General features: G+C 38.8%; 1 protein-coding gene across 1 annotated transcript in view; it reads right to left on the bottom strand.

Moving 5' to 3' along the window:
• LOC124802551 overlaps window positions 1-22795 on the bottom strand; it is a 193775-nt gene that overhangs the window by 110880 nt on the left and 60100 nt on the right. The window contains 3 exon segments of the mRNA XM_047263415.1: window positions 1100-1294; window positions 9815-10086; window positions 22138-22319. Coding sequence (XP_047119371.1) covers window positions 1100-1294; window positions 9815-10086; window positions 22138-22319 — 649 coding nt within the window.

Here is a 22795-nt window from a genome sequence, read left to right as displayed (position 1 = left end):
AGATGAAAAATTAACTGCATTGGCAAGAAAATTTTACATAAACGTATCACTGCGTTCTACTCTCTTCCTTTGTTTTTTAACAGTATACGGAGTTGCAGATTACGTACTTGTCATACAATTACTATTCGAGATGCTGCTGTAACTCCTTTTGTGATGATACAATTGGCAGACTTTATTAAATTGTTTAGGCAATGTTTGTACACTGTGTTAATGAGATAAGTTTGCAGTTTTAATGGGAATTTAGTCTGAATATGTTGTAACTGTATGTACTGGAGCATTAATTACAGACAGACAGTAATCATTATTGAACAATTTTCCACATACTTAATTATTATGTTTGTCTTATAAACAATACTTTTTAATGGGCATAATGAGTGTGGCAATTCATTCAAGTTGCTGAATAGATAATTATTGTGAAATAATGTTTGAAATACTAGTACTTTTAATCATACTGATCATTGCACGGCCAGTCTTTTGATAAGAGTGTTGTACGGCTCAAAAGCAGTACTGGTACTGATAACTGTAAGCAGTTGAATCAGTTTTTACCAATAAGCTGACTTTCCATGGGCGATCACAAATGAAAGCTGCAACAAATGCAGTACGCGATAGGCGCCCTGAATTTTCATTTTTTAAACTGTGTTGTAAATGCTTTCTGTCACGGAACAGAGTTAAATATTAAAAAGCAGCAAGTATTTACTGGGCATTTGCTTACTGAACATAGCATTAATATGTCAAGTAAGCAATTTAATTGTACAAAACACAATTACGCCACCCATCTTTTTTTCATTTACCATTTATCTATCATTTTCATTTTATGGTCAATATTTGATTATGAGGTCAGATGGGTAACTGGCTCTATGAATTCCAAGCAACAAGGAAAAAAAAAAATCAACAGCAAGTGCATTCAGGATCTCTCAGAGCTGCAAAAATACTGAAAAAATCAAATCTTCGGTCACAATGTATGTCGACCATCACTTGAATAGCCAATTAACAACAATTAATCATCTTAATGTAACATTTTAGTCACTAAACAATGGCATATACATTCAATTTCTCTGAAGATGTTGTCAAATGTCATTATCACTTATAATATACTAGCCTGTGTAATAATTTCAGGATCAATGTGTTCGACAACAAGCTTCCTAGCAGAATCTCTGTCATCTGTTGTTTCACACTGACTATGTGGAGTGGCTGGAGCAGTAGATACATCCGAGTGTTCACTTTTGTTGCTTGCGGTGTTGAGTTGTTCATGAAGGTTATCGAGTAACAGTGCAAGAAATTCTTGACAATCATGCTGCAATAAATATTAACAAAAGTTTAGCTGTATTCACATTATAAATACTAACACATCATCTAATAAACATAAATACTTCTCTGTTATGTAAATTGTCCACAATTCTAGCTCGGATGAAAAACTTTGCATCTCCATGCGTGGTGTACCACCTCAGGAGATAAGTGTATATGAAAATAGATGATGAAAATTCAAAACAATCACATTAATCTACAAATGTACACATCTAACAATTAGTATATCTTCTTATTATTAAAAAAACTCTGAAACAGCTTAGGCCCAGTCTTACAGCTGTTAAAGATTACACTGATGAAAGCAGAGATCATTTAATTTCTTGTTAAGAAATTATTGCTAAATACTTCACAAAATTTCTTTGAAGAATACAACACAATAAGCACACAACTCTTCACGACACAAGAGATAAGCCAATGCCCAGCTGCGGAACTAACATTTTATGCAGTTTCGTAACAACTGATTTGTTACAAAGTACCTGTGATGGCACTCTGAAATTATTGATAACCACACCAGAGTCAGAAGTTGGAGTATCAATTATGAACTCTTTGGCCAAGTTGCAATATTGTCAGTCAAAACCTCGCAAAGTGACAATTGCTTTTTTTGCATTTATTGTCAATTTTAAGATGGCCTGGACAGAGGACTTTAGTGAATACCCGTTACTGAACCTAAAGCGTGAGCCTGCTCCACACAGAAATATTTGACCACTGAACTGTCAATTAGATATACAAAATTAAAAATGTGTGCTGGTCTGGGGCAAGGACCTGGATATGTGCCTTTAATGGGAAATATGCAACGAAGATCACCTAAGCAAACTTTATGAAGTGACTGGAAAGATACAAACCCTTAATGTCTTTCCTACATAAAAAAGTGTATCTGCATTTTGAAAGTATTTTTAATACAATGATTTTTGAGTTAGTGTTGTTCTGCAAGACCTCATGGACTGAGCCGAGCTCAAGTATAAGCTTCATTTTGATAGTTATTAATAAACAATAAATGCTGTTTATTGAATTTGTCACTAAAATCTTTTATATATAAATACAAAGATGAGGTGACTTACCGAACAAAAACGCTGGCAGGTCGATAGACACACAAACAAACACAAACATACACACAAAATTCAAGCTTTCGCAACAAATTGTTGCCTCATCAGGAAAGAGGGAAGGAGAGGGGAAGACGAAAGGAAGTGGGTTTTAAAGGAGAGGGTAAGGAGTCATTCCAATCCCGGGAGCGGAAAGACTTACCTTAGGGGGAAAAAAGGACAGGTATACACTCGCACACACGCACATATCCATCCACACATACAGACACAAGCAGACATATTTGGTCTTTAAATATGTCTGCTTGTGTCTGTATGTGTGGATGGATATGTGCGTGTGTGCGAGTGTATACCTGTCCTTTTTTCCCCCTAAGGTAAGTCTTTCCGCTCCCGGGATTGGAATGACTCCTTACCCTCTCCTTTAAAACCCACTTCCTTTCGTCTTCCCCTCTCCTTCCCTCTTTCCTGATGAGGCAACAATTTGTTGCGAAAGCTTGAATTTTGTGTGTATGTTTGTGTTTGTTTGTGTGTCTATCGACCTGCCAGCGTTTTTGTTCGGTAAGTCACCTCATCTTTGTATTTATATATAATTTTTCCCACGTGGAATGTTTCCTTCCATTATATCACTAAAATCTTTGTTATATCAAAAGAAATATTTTATTTAATATCAACTGAAAATCAAGTAACTGAGTGAGATTCCAGCATGGGGGCATTAAGTGGGATTAATTTGCAGATGGGGTTCAAAACAGCAGTCAAGAAGGCATATCTCTAAATGGGAAATTAAAACACTAAATACACAAAACTGGCCCCTAGAATGATCCACAGCTCAGGCTACAAGCTTCTAAGAGTTCACTAAAATCTCCACACAAACTCTGTCAAAACACTCTTGAGACCAACATTTCAGGAAAAACTACCGTATTTACTCGAATCTAAGCCGCACTTTTTTTCCGGTTTTTGTAATCCAAAAAACCGCCTGCGGTTTAGAATCGAGTGCAAAGTAAGCGGAAGTTCTGAAAAATGTTGGTAGATGCCACCACAACTAATTTCTGCCGTCGAATATATGTAGCGCTACACAGGCATGCTTTGCAGGCACAAAGATAAATACTGGCGCCAAAACCTCTGTGTCACTAAATAAATTAAAAAAAAAAAAAAGAAAGAAAGATGGAAGACTAGCTTTTTTTCTCCGCCCCGAGTTTTGACCAGTGCTTTTCCATACATTATCCAACGAAGTAAATACAAATTCCGTATTGTTCATCTTCGAATGTAGCAGCATTTAAACGTACTACAAAAATCCGACTGGTTTGGGATGTTTGTCAATATGGCCAACTCTACGTTCTGCATTTTTTCCTACCTGTGAAAAGAGATGGTTGTTAATAGGAACTTTTATGAATTGTCAATTGCATGCAGTATTCTCTTCACCATAAGAATAATATGAATATAAACATTTTGCCATGTATTCTTTTGTGTTTGCTGCTACCTCATTTAAATCCTGTCTGCCTAATAACCTACGAAACTAGTGTGAGACAACAGCAAATGCGGAAGAATATACATATCATGTCATGTTTATATTTGTATTATTGTTATGCCTAATAGTGATACAATCATAAATGAAGCACGGCAATTGACTAGATTTTTAAATCTAAGATGACTAATTTCTGTGCAGAATGTAATGTACACGAGAGGCGCCTGCAAAGATTTTCAAACGGAGAAAAATTTTAGCGAAAACTCTCGTTCAGAACATCTATCATACGCAGTCTATTATTTGGTTCTTGTTGATCATTATCAAAGAAAGCAGCAGTGTAAGTAACAACAAATACCAGTCTCTTACCATTGTTTCGCTAATGAGACAATTCCTCTCTTTTTTTTTTTTATTGTAAGCGACGGTAGTACGAACAAAAGCAAGCCATGCCGCAAGCGGCAACAGGTCATAAACACTCATTATCAAAATGCGACAAACAATGGATGACACAGTACAATGATGCATTTTCAGCTTAGAGTGACGTAAACACCTATGACAAAGAGAATGGGACTTATCAGATCGAAGAAAAATAAGCAATCGATTCAAACCAGACGAAGCATGTGAAAAAGGAAGGGTATCTGTATAAATACGGACGGAGCGTCTGACGCATAGCAATGGCTACCTGGTAAAGCTTAAGTGCTAAGCTTACGACTCGAACCAAACTACTGTAGCTGTATCGTCATTCATTTGACCTAAATTATGTCTCATATTACAATAGACCAACTTTGTTTCGATTTGGAGGTGCGGCCTAAAACTTTTCTCTCCCCTTGAATTTCGAGTCTCAAATTTCAGGTGCGGCTTAGATTCGGGAAAATTTTTTTCCTTGATTTCGAGTCTCATTTTTCAGGTGCGGCTTAGATTCGAGTAAATATGGTAATACAATATGAAACTGACTTCCCTGCAAGCTCATGACTGTTACTAATATGAAAGTATTGTACTTTGTTGCTGAGTATGTACCTTGTGTTGATTACGTGTGTTACATCAGAATTGATGGTAATACTTCTCAATGGTTAGGTGACATCATATTCCTCTTCAAAGAAGGATGTCTGCTGAGACCCATATAGAGAACAAGATTAAATTCTCCAACAGACTTTTAGTTAGTTATTTACTGGGGAAACTGAAGCATCTTGTCAGAAAAACGAATTTTGTGAAGGATACAAAATATTTTTTGAAAATATTGTGCACAGTGAAGTATGTGCAATTGATAAACTGGTAAGCTTTGACATAACATTTTTATCTACTAATGTCCCTGTCGCAGATACCACGAGGTTCAATTACTTCGGATGTGTATGGCCTAGTTGAATCTTACTTTTGGCTACGTTATTTTAAACACAAAGGGGAAGTTTACATAAAATGTTTTGGGGTCACTGTGGGCTCACCTATGTTCGGTGTAGCAGCTGACATTTTTATGGAGCAGTTTGAACAAAAGGCATTAAGTAATGAGGAAATAAAATAATGTGGCTGGCCCTGCTATGTGGATAACATGTTTGTTATACGGCTACACTACAAGGAAGGATTATATTAAGTTCCACAATTTATGAATAACATTCATCTGAAAAAATCAGCTTCTGCTTGGAGATGGAGAAGGACAGCCTCCCATTCTTAAATGCGTTGATCTACAAAATACAACATTCAAGAACAAAGTTTACAGCTAATCTACCAAAAGGAATTTAAAGACTACTTCATACCACCACCCAACCTGGAAGCAAGACATTATGAACATGGTCCGCACATGCATTCTGCATCAATGATAGTAAGATCTAGCGATCACAGTTTTATTTTCTGAAACATTGGCAGCTAATGGCTACAATGCCCTACCCATAAACAGGGCAGTCAAACAACATGGTAAGAATAGTAATGCAGAAAAGAAGAACAAGGACCTCCCACTCATTCGGTTAGGGTACCATTTGTTACCAAATTAACTGACTGCACGGGCAGACTCCTTCTGAGTAATGGTATAAGATTTCATCCGGCCTATAATGGATGCACCTGACTGTCTCCACACTGCAGGAGCCTATGAAATGACATTGACTTGGCAAAGTATTTATTGGCAAAACTGGAAGGACTCCAAAAGGAAACATTAAAGAGCATGAACACTACACACAAAACAAAAAGCAAAATCAACACCACGAAGAATGTGACAAGCTTATGGATTTTAAAAACATATGAGAGTTAGCCACAGAATATTATATTTATAGAAGGAAGGTCCAGGAAAAAGTTAAAATATCGAAAAATGAGTGCAACTTCAATAGTGATGCAGCTACCAACTATCGACGTAGCAAATATCATTCATGGCGAGCAAGGAACAACTACCCGGATACCACCAAAGCTATAAAACAAGAATAATATTTTGGATTCTTCTTCCCCTTTCCTACAGCTGCTTTCAGTAATTACTCAACAATGTCACCTCACCAATGGCACCATGTATAGTGTTACCTGGTGATTCCACTTCTAAAATCAAAAAGTAGGTAAACAGCATTTAATAAGTGAATACCACATTGTCTAGCAACACATATTTAGGGGCACCAGTGGATTCCCAAAGAAGATCTCAGTAGAGGGATCAAAATGTTGAGCATTGAAGAGGAATATGATGCTGCTTAATGATTCTGAAGACTTTACTGACTGCACACTTTTACTTTGTACCTCAGCAGAGGATGTTGGGAGTGGGAGTGAGTTACGTGTTCAATTGATCAATAGCACAGAAAAACTGTCATGATGTGGAACGTGTCAAATGCACAAGAAATGCGCACAGGAAACAACTTTTTTTTTTACTTTATAGTGTTATACCTAAATATTTATATTATCTATCCCATTCCCTTAAATGGCACAAAATGCATATATTATATCTCCAGATTTATTTACTCATATTCAAGAATCCATCTATGGTATAGAAGGAGTTGTCAAGGAGGTATGATTTCAATTTGTTTTTGAAACTATTACTGCTGTATGTCAGACATTTTATTTCATCTGGTAATTTATCAAAAAGTTTTATAGCGGCATATTTTACCCCTTTCTGTGCCAAAGATCGGTTAAGTAAAGGATAGTGTAGGTCTTTCTTTTTTCTGGTATTGTAATCATGAATGTCACTGTTGATTTTAAATTGGTCCATGTTGTTGAGAAAAAATTTCATTACTGAGTAAATGTACTGTGCAGCACTTGTAAGAATTCCTAAACTTTTAAAGAGATGCCTACAAGATGTGCGACTATGAATCCCACACATTATTCTAACTACTTTCTTTTGAGCATTGAATACCTTTTGTCTAAGTGTTGAGTTGCCCCAGAAATTATTCCGTATCACATCAGAGAGTGAAAGTATGCCAAGTATGTTAGCTTAGTAATTTCTACATCCTCAAAACTGGCAATTATTCTGATTGCAAAAGTTGCTGAACCTAGTTGCTTTACGAGATCCAAAATATGAATTTTCCAATTAAGATTCTCATCTATATGTACACCCAAAAACTTAGTATGCTCTACCCTGGCTACTGACTTCTTTTGATGTGTTATGTTTATTGTAGGAATACTTTTTGCAGCAGAAAATTGGATGTAGTGTGTTTTTTCAAAGTTCAGAGCAAGCACATTAGCACAAAACCAATTAATAACTTTTCCAAAGACCTTATTTGTATAATTTTCTATCAGACTTTCTTTTACTGGATTAATAATTATGCTTGTATCATCAGCAAACAGTGTCAGTTCAGCATCTTGTTTCACGTAAGAAGGGAGGTCATTCACATATATCAAGAACAGGAGGGGACCCATGATCGAACCTTGTGGAACACCTAATGTAATTTCACCCCAGTTAGATGAAGTGGCAAACTCCTTTGAATCACTTGAAGCATATAAAGAGACTTTTTGCTTCCTGTTCTGTAGATATGACTTAAAACCACTCATATGCTGTTCCATTTATACCATAGAATTGTAATTTCTCTAACATAATGTCATGGTTCACACAATCAAATGCTTTGGATAAGTCACAGAATATTCCTACTGGTGACATTTTACTATTTAAAGACTATTACGTGGACAGTGAAATTGTCTATTGCTGTCTCGGTGGAACAACATTTCTGAAATCCAAACTGTGATTTACTAAGTATCCCATTACTGTTGAGATGGCTAACCACTCTTGAATACATTACTTTCTCAAAGATTTTTGAAAATGCTGTAAGCAAAGATACTGGCCGGTAATTATTGACATCTATGGTTTCCCCCCTTTTGTAGAGAGGCCTGACAATGGCATATTTTAACCTGTCTGGAAAAATACCCTGAGTCAGTGATGCATTACATATATATGACTCAAAACATCAGCTGTAATTGCTCCACATTGTTTTAATAACTTGTTAGAGATGTCACCTACTCCAACAGAACATTTATTTTTCTAAGATTTGATATTTTTCCTTATTTCACAAGAGGTTGTTAGTTGAAACTTAATCGACTAAAATTTATCAAAACTGACTCTTCCATGTACTGCCTGGCTTTTTCTTTTTAACTATTCTCACCAATTTTTTCTCCTACACTTAAGAAGTGATTGTTAAATACATTGGCTACCTGTGTACTACTGGTTAAGATGGTCTCATTCTCTTTAACAGTAATACTACCTACCCCAGTGGTTCCTTTTCCTGTCTCCCTTCTAACAACATTCCATATTGATTTGATTTTATTGCTGGAGGTGTTAATTTCTTCTCTAACATATATATTTCTTGATTTCCTTTCAACTTTTTTCAGTATGTTACAATAATTTTTATGGTGTAAAACTACTTCTGGATCTTTACTAGTTCTTGCTGTCTCATACAGTTTTCTTTTTCTTTCTGAAGACACTTTAATACCTGTGGTAATCCAAGGTTTCTTTGAAAAGTTTGTGGTGTTACATTTAGTAATTTTCTTTGGAAAACAATGTTCAAAAAGGGATACAAATTTATTAAGAAATGGGCTGCATTTATCACTAGCATTTGGCTCATTATATACATCTCCCCAGTTTACATTTCCTAAACTTTCCCTGAAGTAATCTATAGACACCGGGTTGACCACCCTCACAATTTTACTTAATGGTTTCTGAAGTGTACACCCTATTAGGTTGTAAGTTAATCAGTTGTGCATCATGGTCAGATAATCCATTTACCACAGAGAAAGCATGTGTTTGTTCTACATCCCCTTGCTGTACAAATACATTATCTATTAGAGTACTACTGCCCTGAGCTATACGTATAGGGAAATTGATCACTGATTCTAAGTTATATGTTGTTAACAACACTACTAGTTCACTTTTCCTATCAGAATCGCTTAGAAAGTTAACACTGAAATCACCACAGATCAATAACTTCTTCTTTTTGTATGACAGACAGCATAATAGGGAGTCAAACTTTTTTATCAATAGCTCCCTATCTCCTAGTGGAGACCTGTACACTGTTGCTAATATTAACACAACATTATTGTGATTGGCTCGCAGCACATTAGCTGCTAAGGCAAGCTTTATCTCCTTTCTCCATAGTAGTCAGCTTATAGCAAACAAAAGAAACGAACATATAACGGATGAACAGAAGTGAGATGAAAGTTTAAGGCGAGTCAGTAGAAGGGCTAGGTACAGCCTTTTTCAATCATTTTTGTAATATTAATAATCACTATGCTTAACAATGCCCAACAGCTACTTATTGTTATGGTGAACAGTACTATTACGTAGCTAAGATTAACAATGAGTGTGCACATTCCAGAACAGCACGAAGTTAGTATACTTCCACTGATCACAGGGGGCCACAAAAAGTAAGTGAGCAGGTCACAAAAGCAGGCTTATGTAAGTCAGAATTGTCTGTCACATCAGAACTTGGATATTTGCCTTCCGTAAACAGTATGTAACCAAGCTGCTGCTACTGCCACCACAACCACCATCATTACCTTTCTTATTACTATTACTATTACTATCATCATCATCATCATCATCATCATCATTTTGTTATGGTGTTACCTGTCTGTAATCCTTGAATTGTGGATGGTTGAATCCAAGAGCCTGCTTAAATTCAAATGGACGAATTACACCCCATTGGCCACTCCACATTTTATGAATGAGAAGAGAGAACTGATCTGTTAAGGAATGTGGATCATCCTTGACAGCTGCATTTCTGGATAGAAAGAACTGGACTAGAGAGGGTGTGGCTGCCAAGCACTGAAGGCCTGCTGCCATAAAGCACGTGTTTCCCAGGTTACGCAGTCCACAAACTCCAGGTGATGCTGACGAGTCTGTAACAATAGTTTTTACACTATGTATCAAACACTACTTTATAGCAGATGTCATTGTCATGTTTTGCTGTTCGCCATACATGCTTTCAGATTTTATTTTATTTTTGTGTCATATTTTCTAGTTATTCACATAGGTGCGGCTTTTCTGTTGCTTTTTTTTTTTTAATTTTCTTCATTTATGAAGTACAGTGACGGTTTTAGTAATCGCCAAGATTCATGTTTCTACAGCCACAATGGTTTCAGACCATAAGGAGTGACAGGCAGTTCATATTGAGGATAAGGAAAAAGTAAGTAGAGGGCAGGCTTTTATCAGTGTGGCTATACATCATATACATTATTTTACAAATGTGTAAAATGTATATTTCACCAAATTTGTCTCCCCCCCCCCCCCCCGGATAAGTGAGAAAATATAAAACCAAGCTGTTGCCTATAAAAAGTTAGTAGTTACACAATACACTTGAAGTGGTTATATATTTACCTCCTGAGAACATGTGAAGTCTCTCACTTTCATGGCAAAGTGTGTGTTGCTTGTGACCTAATCACCTACCTGCTGACTGAGGTTCCACCACCATTATGAATCAAAGTGACTACCTGGAAGAAGACCTCTGCCACTTATCTGACTCTTCCACCCATAAACTCTGCCCGAGTGAGCCCATCCCAGAAGTCCAACATAACCTTTAATCCCTGCTTAAAGCCTCAGGCCCTTCCCCGATCTTCTCCCCTGAATCCATTTCCCTCCTCACCCATATGACACCTTGCATATTTTGCATATTCCACATTTTGCAGGCTTACCAAAATACACAAACCCAACTACCCTGGACACCCCATTGTGACTGGTTATTGTGGTCCCACTGAAAGAATTTCGGCCCTCACTCATCAACACTTCCAACCAACTACCTGTAACCTAGCCTCCCACATCAATGATATGAACCACTTCCTTCACCACCTCTCCAACATCCCCACTCCTTTACCTCCTGGATCCTTACTTGTCACTGTTAACACCACTTCCCTATACACCAACATCCCTCATGCCCATGGTATAACCCTATTGAACACTACCACCTTGCAAATGTCCTTCTGACTCCAAACCCACTACCACATTCCTCATACACCTTACTAACTTTATCCTAATAGTCAACACCTACTCCTTTGAAGCAAATGCATACATACAAATCTGCAGCACAGCTGTGGGTGCCCACATGGCACCCTTCTATGTCAATCTGTTTATGGGCCATTTATAAGAGACTTTTCTAAACCTTCCAAAATGCCAAACCCCTTGTCTGGCTTAGGTTCACTGATGATGATCATCATCTGGACCAAGAGCCATGACAACCTATCTTTGTTCCTTCACAATCTCAACACCTTCTCTCCCATCCGCTTCACTTGGTCCTCCACAACCCAGGGTGCCAACTTCCCGAACATTGACCTCCTCCTCTCTGATGGCTACATCCATACCTCTGTCAACATGAAACGCACTACCCACTAACAGTACCTGCATTCCTTCCACACCAACAAACCTCTCCCATACAGCTTGGCCATCCAGGGTTGGAGTATCTGCAGTGACAAGAACTCCCTTGCCAGGTATGCCGAGGGTCTCCCCAAGGCCTTCACAGAGAGGTTGTTGTTGTTGTGGTCTTCAGTCCTGAGATCCCCAAGGCCTTCACAGACAGGCTGTTGTTGTTGTGGTCTTCAGTCCTGAGACTGGTTTGATGCAGCTCTCCATGCTACTCTATTCTGTGCAAGCTGCTTCATCTCCCAGTACCTACTGCAGCCTACATCCTTCTGAATCTGCTTAGCATATTCATCTCTTGGTCTCCCTCTACGATTTTTACCCTGCACGCTGCCCTCCAATACTAAATTGGTGATCCCTCGATGTCTCAGAACATATCCTACCAACCGATCCCTTCTTCTAGTCAAGTTGTGCCACAAACTTCTCTTCTCCCCAATTCTATTCAATACCTCCTCATTATTTATATGATCTGCCCATCGACTCTTCAGCATTCTTCTGTAGCACCACATTTCGAAAGCTTCTATTCTCTTCTTGTCTAAACTATTTATCGTCCACGTTCCACTTCCATACATGGCTACACTCCATACAAATATTTTCAGGAACGATTTCCTGACATTTAAATCTATACTCGATGTTAACAAATTTTTCTTCTTCAGAAACGCTTTCCTTGTCATTGCCAGTCTACATTTTATATCCTCTCTACTTCAACCATCATCAGTTATTTTGTTCCCCAAATAGCAAAACTCCTCTACTACTTTAAGTGTCTCATTTCCTAGTCTAATTCCCTCAGCATCACCCGACTTAATTCGACTACATTCCATTATCCTCATTTTGCTTTTGTTGATGTTCATCTTATACCCTCCTTTCAAGACACTGTCCATTCCGTTCAACTGCTCTTCCAAGTCCCTTGCTGTCTCTGGCATAATTACAGTATCATCGGCAAACCTCAAAGTTTTTATTTCTTCTCCATGGATTTTAATGCCTACTCCAAACTTTTCTTTTGTTTCCTTTATTGCTTGCTCAATATACAGATTGAATAACATCGGGGATAGGCTACAATCCTGTCTCACTCCCTTCCCAACCACTGCTTCCCTTTCATACCCCTCGGCTCTTATAACTGCCATTTGGTTTCTGTACAAATTGTCAATAGCCTTTCGCTGCCTGTATTTCACCCCTGCCACCTTCAGCATTTGAAAGAGAGTATTCCAGTCAACATTGTCAAAAGCTTCCTCTAAGTCTACAAATGCTAGAAACATAGGTTTGCCTTTCCTTAATCTATTTTCTAAGATGAGTCGTAGGGTCAGTATTGCCTCACGTGTTCCAACATTTCTACGGAATCCAAACTGATCTTCCCCGATGTCGGCTTCTATCAGTTTTTCCATTCGTTTGTAAAGAATTCGTGTTAGTATTTTGTAGCTGTGACTTATTAAACTGATAGTTTGGTAATTTTCACATCTGTCGACACCTGCTTGCTTTCTTTGGAATTGGAATTATTATATTCTTCTTGAAGTCTGAGGGTATTTCGCCTGTGTCATACATCTTGCTCACCAGATGGTCGAGTTTTGTCAGGACTGGCTCTCCCAAGGCTGTCAGTAGTTCCAAATGGAATGTTGTCTTCTCTGGGGGCCTTGTTTCGACTCAGGTCTTTCAGTGCTCTGTCAAACTCTTCACGCAGTATCGTATCTCCCATTTCATCTTCATCTACATCCTCTTCCATTTCCATAATATTGTCCTCAAGTATATCGCCTTTCTATAGACCTTCTATATACTCCTTCCACCTTTCTGCTTTCCCTTCTTTGCTTAGAACTGGGTTTCCATCTGAGCTCTTTATATTCATGCAAGTGGTTCTCTTATCTCCAAAGGTCTCTTTAATTTTCCTGTAGGCAGTATCTATCTTACCCCTAGTGAGATAAGCCTCTACATCCGTAGATTTGTCCTCTAGCCATCCCTGCTTAGCCATTTTGCACTTCCTGTCGATCTCATTTTTTGAGACGTTTGTATTCCTTTTTGCCTGCTTCATTTACTGCATTTTTATATTTTCTCCTTTCATCAATTAAATTCAATATTTCTTCTGTTACCCAAGGGTTTCTACTAGCCCTCATCTTTTTACCTATTTGATCCTCTGCTGCCTTCACTATTTCGTCCCTCAAAGCTACCCATTCTTCTTCTACTGTATTTCTTTCCCCCATTCCTGTCAATTGTTCCCTTACGCTGTTCCTGAAACTCTGTACAACCTCTGGTTTAGTCAGTTTATCCAGGTCCCATCTCCTTAAATTCCCACCTTTTTGCAGTTTCTTCAGTTTTAATCTACAGTTCATAACCAATAGATTATGGTCAGAGTCCACATCTGCTCCTGGAAATGTCTTACAATTTAAAATCTGGTTCCTAAATCTCTGTCTTACCATTATATAATCTATCTGATACCTTTTAGTATCTCCAGGGTTCTTCCATGTATACAACCTTCTTTCATGATTCTTGAACCAAGTATTAGCTATGATTAAGTTATGCTCTGCGCAAAATTCTACCAGGCGGCTTCCTCTTTCATTTCTTAGCCCCAATCCATATTCACCTACTATGTTTCCTTCTCTCCCTTTTCCGACTGTCGAATTCCAGTCACCCATGACTATTAAATTATCGTCTCCCTTCACTACCTGAATAATTTCTTTTATCTCATCATACATTTCATCAATTTCTTCGTCATCTGCAGAGCTAGTTGGCATATAAACTGGTACTACTGTAATAGGTGTGGGATTCGTGTCTATCTTGGCCACAATAATGCGTTCACTATGCTGTGTGTAGTAGCTTATCCGTACTCCTATTTTTTTTATTCATTATTAAACCTACTCCTGCATTACCCCTATTTGATTTTGTATTTATAACCCTGTATTCACCTGACCAAAAGTCTTCTTCCTCCTGTCACCGAACTTCACTAATTCCCCCTATGTCTAACTTTAACCTATCCATTTCCCTTTTTAAATTTTCTACACTACCGGCCCGATTAAGGGATCTGACATTCCACGCTCCGAACCGTAGAACGCCAGTTTTCTTTCTCCTGATAACGACGTCCTCTTGAGTAGTCCCCGCCCGGAGACCCGAATGGGGGACTATTTTACCTCCGGAATATTTTACCCAAGAGGACGCCATCATCATTTAATCATACAGTAAAGCTGCATGCCCTCGGGAAAAATTGCGGCTGTAGTTTCCCCTTGCTTTCAGCCGTTCGCAGTACCAGAACAGCAAGGCCATTTTGGTTAGTGTTACAAGGCCAGATCAGTCAATAATCCAGACTGTTGCCCCTGCAACTACTGAAAAGGCTGCTGCCCCTCTTCAGGAACCACACGTTTGTCTGGCCTCTCAACAGACACCCCTCCGTTGTGGTTGTGCCTACGGTACGGCTATCTGTATCGTTGAGGCACGCAAGCCTCCCCCCGAACGGCAAGGTCCATGATTCAGGGGGGGGGGGAGGCACAGACAGGTACTATACTCCAAACCTAGTCTGCAAATAGATCTCTCATGCCACTTCCCCCTATACTCCCATTCCTCCCACCACCCACATGAACCAGCCATTTGTAAGTCAATACCACCCTGGAGTGGAACAACAGAACCATATCCGCAAGGCGTTCGATACAGTTCCCCACAGTCGTTTAATGAACAAAGTAAGAGCATATGAACTATCAGACCAATTGTGTGATTGGATTGAAGAGTTCCTAGATAACAGAACGCATCATGTCATTCTCAATGGAGAGAAGTCTTCCGAAGTAAGAGTGATTTCAGGTGTGCCGCAGGGGAGTGTCATAGGACCGTTGCTATTCACAATATACATAAATGACCTTGTGGATGACATCGGAAGTTCACTGAGGCTTTTTGCAGATGATGCTGTGCTGTATCGAGAGGTTGTAACAATGGAAAATTGTACTGAAATGCAGGAGGATCTGCAGTGAATTGACGCATGGTGCAGGGAATGGCAATTGAATCTCAATGTAGACAAGTGTAATGTGCTGCGAATACATAGAAAGATAGATCCCTTATCATTTAGTTACAAAATAGCAGGTCAGCAACTGGAAGCAGTTAATTCCATAAATTATCTGGGAGTACGCATTAGGAGTGATTTAAAAGGGAATGATCATATAAAGTTGATCGTTGGTAAAGCAGATGCCAGACTGAGATTCATTGGAAGAATCCTAAGGAAATGCAATCTGAAAACAAAGGAAGTAGGTTACAGTACGCTTGTTCGCCCACTGCTTCAATACTGCTCAGCAGTGTGAGATCCGTACCAGATAGGGTTGATAGAAGAGATAGAGAAGATCCAACGCAGAGCAGCGCGTTTCGTTACAGGATCATTTAGTAATCGCGAAAGTGTTACAGAGATGATAGATAAACTCCAGTGGAAGACTCTGCATGAGAGACGCTCAGTAGCTCGGTACGGGCTCTTGTTAAAGTTTCGAGAACATACCTTCACCGAAGAGTCAAGCAGTATATTGCTCCCTCCTACATATATCTCGCGAAGAGACCATGACGATAAAATCAGAGAGATTAGAGCCCACATAGAAGCATACCGACAATCTTTCTTTCCACGAACAATATGAGACTGGAATAGAAGGGAGAACCGATAGAGGTACTCATCCGCCACACACCGTCAGGTGGCTTGCGGAGTATGGATGTAGATGTAGATGTAGATCCTTTGCCAGGGCTATCATTACCTACCGTCAGACCCTGACACGATCGACATCCTACCCTAAGATCCTTCCCACCAATCCTAGTGCTGTTCCATCACCCACTCAATCTCCATATCATCTTAGTCCATCCCTATGCCACTTCTAATCCCAATCCCTTGGTACAACGATCATATCCCTGTAGACGACTCAGGTGCAAGACATGCCCAATCCATCCACACAGTACTTCCTATTCTAGTCCTGTTACAGGCTTATCCTATCCTATCAGAGGCCGTGCCACTTGTGAAAGCAGCCATATCATATACCAGCTTTGCTGCAATCATTGCACAGCTTTTTACATTGGTATGACTACCAACCAGCTGCCCGCTAAGATCAACGGCCACTGGCAAACTGTGGCCAAGAGCAAAGTAGGCCACCCTGTGGCACAACATTCAGCTGGACATAACATGCTTGATTTCAATGGCTGCTTCACTACCCAAGTCATTCTGATCCTTCCCTCCACCACAAGATTTTTGAACTGCACAGATGGAAGTTACCCTTATAACATATTCTCTGCTCCTGAAATTATACCAGCCTCAACCTGTAACACTATTACTGATATCAACTATAATGGCCCTATCTAACTTCATTGTCTGTCTTTACTTAATTTGTCTACTGTATAACCATGCTCTCCGATTTAACATCCATGTAAATGTTTTATTCATTATTTATGTAACTGTAATTGATTTATAGATGTTATGTCAAAAGTAGTACACTGAAAAAGATAGAAAATGTTAAAACTTTACTTGTAATACTGGTTCAAGCATAGGGGAAGTAGGTTTGTAATCATGTAAAACTTGGAGGGAAGTCCTTCCGCAATGCAATTGGCAAGGTGGAAATAGATAAAATGGAACTGGCGGTTGAACTGCAAGGCTCCTGTGTGGCACGAGTCAGTCAGTGGCTAGCAGGCAAACTGCGCACATCTAGTGAATTGAAAGAGGCAAGAAGAACAGCAAGATTATATTATCTGACTTCAGATATGGAAGTAATTTGAATTATTATCCATGCCATACTTTGGTTAGCTCTTTATTATGAAAATCTGACACTCAGAAAGAATTTTCAGAGCATCTTGCACAGGAAGAGCCATGGATACTTTTGCCACCTTTTTTAAACAACACAGGAGATCGACACTGTCACCACCTTCATCTCAAATTATCAGTTGAGTATTGTGTAATTGCCTGGCCATTAATGTGGTTTCTTTTTCAATAATAATTGTGTATTCTGCAAACTTTGTACTGAGCCACCATGTTTTATCCTTAGCCCTTTACCTAGACAGGGTCCTGTCCCAAGTACTATGATAATTCCAAGTCTCCTGTTTTACTGAACTTAAAACAAAGGTTAATAAACTTTGTGGAGTTGTAAAGTACATAATTATTTGGGTAACATAAGTTTTGAAATACTTCATGTAATTTTCTTTAAAGATTTGTTAAAGTTTCATCAAAGTACAATTACTACGAGATGATATAAAGTATTCCATTTAAAGATTTTTCTTATTGAGATAACAGTGTTCATTATTTCATGTGTTATATAGTTAACACTGTTTCTAATATTGTGTTGTGAATAAAATGTGCAGCCTAGTTTCTGGATCCCCATGCTAATAGTTGACCAAGATTTAAATTTCATATTACAGTAGGAGTACTCAAGGAGTACAACTTTTATTCTTATAACCTGTGTGTACTATAACAAGCAAATAGCTACAAGTATTCAAACTACACTAGATTCAGGTCTCACATGTCCCATCCGAGCTGTATAGTACAAGGAAGTGAATGTTCCTTGAGAAGACAAATAATAATCAGTACAAAAGATACAATTACTTCATAACTATTTCAATGGTGGTAATTTCCTATAATTAAACTGGCAAAAGAACTCCTTGCTCAAGTTAGCAGGCTCCATCATTTGTAATAATTTACCTATAATCATCATTAATTTCCTACTGCAATGTACAGATAGGAAGTGTTACCGAGAGCCAGTTGTTGCCTAAACACACAATAGTATTCCTCCTGTGTAGTTCATGTCAAATCACTGGTACATTACTTGCTGAAGTGTGTACTGTCTTTAACCGATCAGCAAAACAGAATTTCAGTATCAAGTAAAGCCAATCCTAATAGTTAACTTTCTTTATGAAAATTATTAATACTTGGTACAACTTTGCCTAATTAGGCTGGTGACCATTTCCTGTTACATTAATTACAGTTAACATGATTACTAATAGAACCTTGGTTCAATTCCCGTTTGTTCTGCTACTGCTTCCTTTCTATAGAAATCTTTAGAGAAACATAAATAGTATATTACCTTTTCATTATGCCTGACCACAGTCAAATAAGTATCCTTTCACATGAGTACCATTATCAGTGTATTGCTAATTTACAACTAGCCTGTAGTGTTATAAACCTATGGTAACATACTGTCTCCACACACTCCACTTATAGTTTTCACTCCCCCCTGTCCCGACATCTCCTCCCTATTTTCTTCTCCCATCTTATTTGTGTGCTGCCCTCTGCTCATCTTTCCCTGGTCCTCTCCCTTTTCATTCTGCCCCACAGTTTAACACTGTGACAGCTCTTCTCTACCCCAACTTTCAACTGCAATCCCTTCCCGTTATCTGCCACATGCAGATTGCTGCTTCCATTCTACTTGACAGTTACATTCTGGTCTGAGCTGCTGGAGATGGCAGTCATGTGTGCGTAAGGTGTGCCTGCTTGCATGAATGACTGTGTGTGTTTTTTGTTTCTTTTTCTTACAAAGACTGTGGCTGAAAGTTAATGTTTATGTGTCTTGGCTATGCCTGTCTGCAACTTAACGTGTCATCTTTAAGTTACGTAGCTATCTATCAGTTCCTTACATTGTTTATATTCCAGCCTGGAGTTTCCATTCTTGATTTCACTACAGGAGGTACTTTGATAATGTGATCATTGAAAAAGTGAATGAAAGTAAACCTAGAGCTGATTCATAACATCATACAAAATGCAAAAACAATGTCTAAATTTAAACTTTTAAATCTTTTTATAAAAATAAATAAAATGCCTGCTTATGTGTTTCGTAATAAGGTTCAAAAGTTTAACTTTAGATATTATGTAGGCTGTCATGTCTTTTTTATGTTATTTTTTAAGTGTGAGCTCCAGGTTTACTCTTCCTTTACCTTTCCAATGACCACATTACCAATGTATCTACTCAATAAGAGTCACACACTATAAATATGAGAGATTTCACATTTTCAGGATGTAATATATACTCTGGCTATCAAAATCTCTTTTAACCATTTATAGGTAATTGTTTTTGATTATCACATTCTTCATTTAGCACTTTGATTAAAGTTAAATTTGAATGCATAATATGGGCCTGAGCTTGAGACGCAGTTCCTCACATTGCTTACACATATAAAGTTGTTTTATTTTATACACATTCAGTGTATATTTGGGTATGTCTCCTTAAAATAATGAAATGATAGTATGCTAGTATAAGACAGGTGACCCCTGTGGGGTTACTCAGCCACTTGATGAAGTCTTTCTATTTGATGCCTCTTTGGTAACTTCCACTTCAATGAAGATGAGATGAAATGATTAGGACAACACTCCCTAAGCAAGTAGTTTGAGGCACTTCAACACATTCATACACTGTAACAAGTCGTTATCTATATGGATTAGATTATTTTCTGTAACATTTTGGCCATTTTGGAAATGAATATGCAGGTTAATTATTAGGCCCATGAAACATTAAAAAACAATCAATATATATCTATCAGTGTGTGTGTGTGTGTGTGTGTGTGTGTGTGTGTGTGTGTGTGTGTGTGTGTTTTTTCTGTCTTTCGCATAATCTTATCATTTATAATGTTGTGTCTAGCCACATAAATATTTCGATTTTTAAAAATCATTTCATGTACATGGTTAACAACGCAGGAAAAGACAGATTGCTACTTACCATAAAGATGACATGTCAAGTTGCAGACAGGCACAACTAAAAGGTAGTCACAGATAGCTTTTGGCCACAGCCTTTGTCAGTAAACACACACAAAACTGCCAACTTCAGCATCTTGGGCTTGAATTCAGCATCATGTGGGATGTAAGCAGCAATCTGGAGGGGGACAAGGAAGGGGAAGGGGAAGGGATAGTAGTGTGTGGGTGGGGAGAGAGATGAATGCTGTCTGGTGGAGTGTTTAGGGACTGGACTGCCAACTTGTGCAGCTTCCGGAGGTAGTGGGGCAGGAGGGGTGGGGATGGGGGTGGGGGGAGAGGAGTGGGGAAAGACAGACAGATGTGTTGGAAGAGGGCTGCAGATAAACAAGATGGGAGATGAGAAAGTGGAGGAGATGATAGGACAGAGGGTGGAAACTGTTGGGTGGAGGGTGTGGGGACAGTTTGTTGCTGTAAGTTGAAGCTAGGATAATTACGGGAGCGGAGAATATGTTGTAAGGATAATTTTCATCTGCACGGTTCAGAAAAGATGTTGGTGGAGGGAGAGATCCAGATGACTCTGGTAATGAAGCAGCTATTGAAATCAAGTGTGTTATGTTCAGCTGCTGTGTTGTGCCACAGGGTGGTCTATTTTGCTAGTGGTCACAGTTTGGCAGGGGCTGTTCATCCTGGTGGGCAGCTGACTGGTAGTCATACCAATATAAAATGTTTGTCACATGATTGCAGCAAAGATGGTAAATGACAGGCTGCTTTCACAAGTGACACAGCTCCTAATGGGATAAGATAAACCTGTGACTGGACTGGAACAGGAAGTGCTGAGTGGGTGGGTTGGGCAGGTTTTGCACCTGGGTCTTCCACATAGATATGATTATTGTGACAAGGGGTTCGGATTGGGAGTGGCATAGGGATGGAGCAGGATGTTGTAGAGGTTGGATGGGTGACGGAAAACCACTTTAGAAGGGGTGAGAAATATCTTGGGGAGGATGTCTTTCATTTCAGGGCACGATGATATGTAACCAAAGCCCTGGCAAAGGATGTGGTTCAGTTGTTCCAGTCCAGGGTGGTACTGGCTGATGAAGGGGACACTCGTTTGCAGTGCATTCTTGGGGTTGGTGGGGGGATTAGGGGTGTAAGGGGGGAAATGGCATGGGAGGCAGGCATTATCCCCCACACCTAGCCCACAAACAAATCTCCCATGCCATTTCCTCTTGCACTCCCAATCGTCCCACAAACCCCAGGAATGAGCCTGTCTGCAATTTGACATTTTCTTTATGGTAGTAAGTAGCAAGCTGTCTTTTCCTACATTGCTGATATTTCTACATGGAGTTTCTGTTGTTACAACACGCAGAATACGCATATGTGATGTTACATAACATTATATTGGTGGGAGGTGATTATCTTCTAATCTACCCAATAATATGTGACTATACAGGATTTACATGCTAGCATGTCTTTTGGCACTGCAAAGTTTCCTACAAACTCTGTGTGGCTACACCACACTGCATTACTATGAGATTATGAAGTCCAGTTTTCAGATTATAATTCACCCTGACCTACAAATCCCTGGCTCTGATGAATCTAATTACTTTTCCACAGATGACTTCACAATTAAGAAAGGGGTATAACTACAAATGATATAAATCAGTGTTATTAATTACTTTCAGGTATGCTACCTTATTAACATTTGAAAAAGTAAAACAGACATTATCAATTACTAATTTTTAAGACACTTTTATAGCACTGGCCCATGTATGTAATTCTGTGTGTTTTATGTTATAATGGTCGCAGGGTTTAATAATGCACATGTATTTTCGTAGCTGAGTTTGCAGCTTATCCAGCGTTCCCTGCACTAAGTCAACATGGTTGCAATACGAGTGGACTTTTAGTTATTACAACTGTTACAGAAATATCACGGTACCTTTCACATCATCTGATGTTTCATTTTCGTTTGAAAAAAGCATCCCTAAGTCGGTCTCAGGGAAGGGCCCACTTTCAGTGTTTTGTGCTGCATCCAAGCATGACACATCATCGAACCCAGTTGGTGCTGGTAGTGGTATAGCATAGTCTGAATTTGGAGGACTGGTGAAGCCATCATCAACCCTGCAAAATAACAAAAGCTTATAATTTAATTATTATACTGTAAGGCCCTGGGTGCAACACAAATAATGAAAAGAGTAAAGGTATTCATTAAATACACATTTGAAGCATTCATTGGTCAACGGAAAGCTTGAAAATGTTTTCAATCCTATTTATGTACCTGTGAATCACTCAACTATCTTTCCATTATATGAATTTATAACACTCATAGTAACAACATTTGCCAACACTATGTGAAGGGTATAAATGGTATCTCTAATTTTGTGACTATTCTGTTTCATAGTAGTGGAACACAGTCACATTTAGGCATTAAAATGTCTTCTTCATTCAAACATAATAATTTTACACACACACACACACACACACACAATTGGGTTGTGATGGTGGGGGAGCAGTGTGTTACTTTAGGTTTAGGCAATGAAGGTTACAGGAGTGAAGGATGTGCTGTAAGGATAGCACCCATCTACACAGCTCAGAAA

Source organism: Schistocerca piceifrons, chromosome 6, assembly GCF_021461385.2.
Source record: "Schistocerca piceifrons isolate TAMUIC-IGC-003096 chromosome 6, iqSchPice1.1, whole genome shotgun sequence".
Classification (NCBI taxonomy): Eukaryota; Metazoa; Arthropoda; class Insecta; order Orthoptera; family Acrididae; genus Schistocerca; species Schistocerca piceifrons.
The sequence above is the reverse complement of the archived record's forward strand: the minus strand, read 5'-3'. Positions and strand labels throughout refer to the sequence as shown.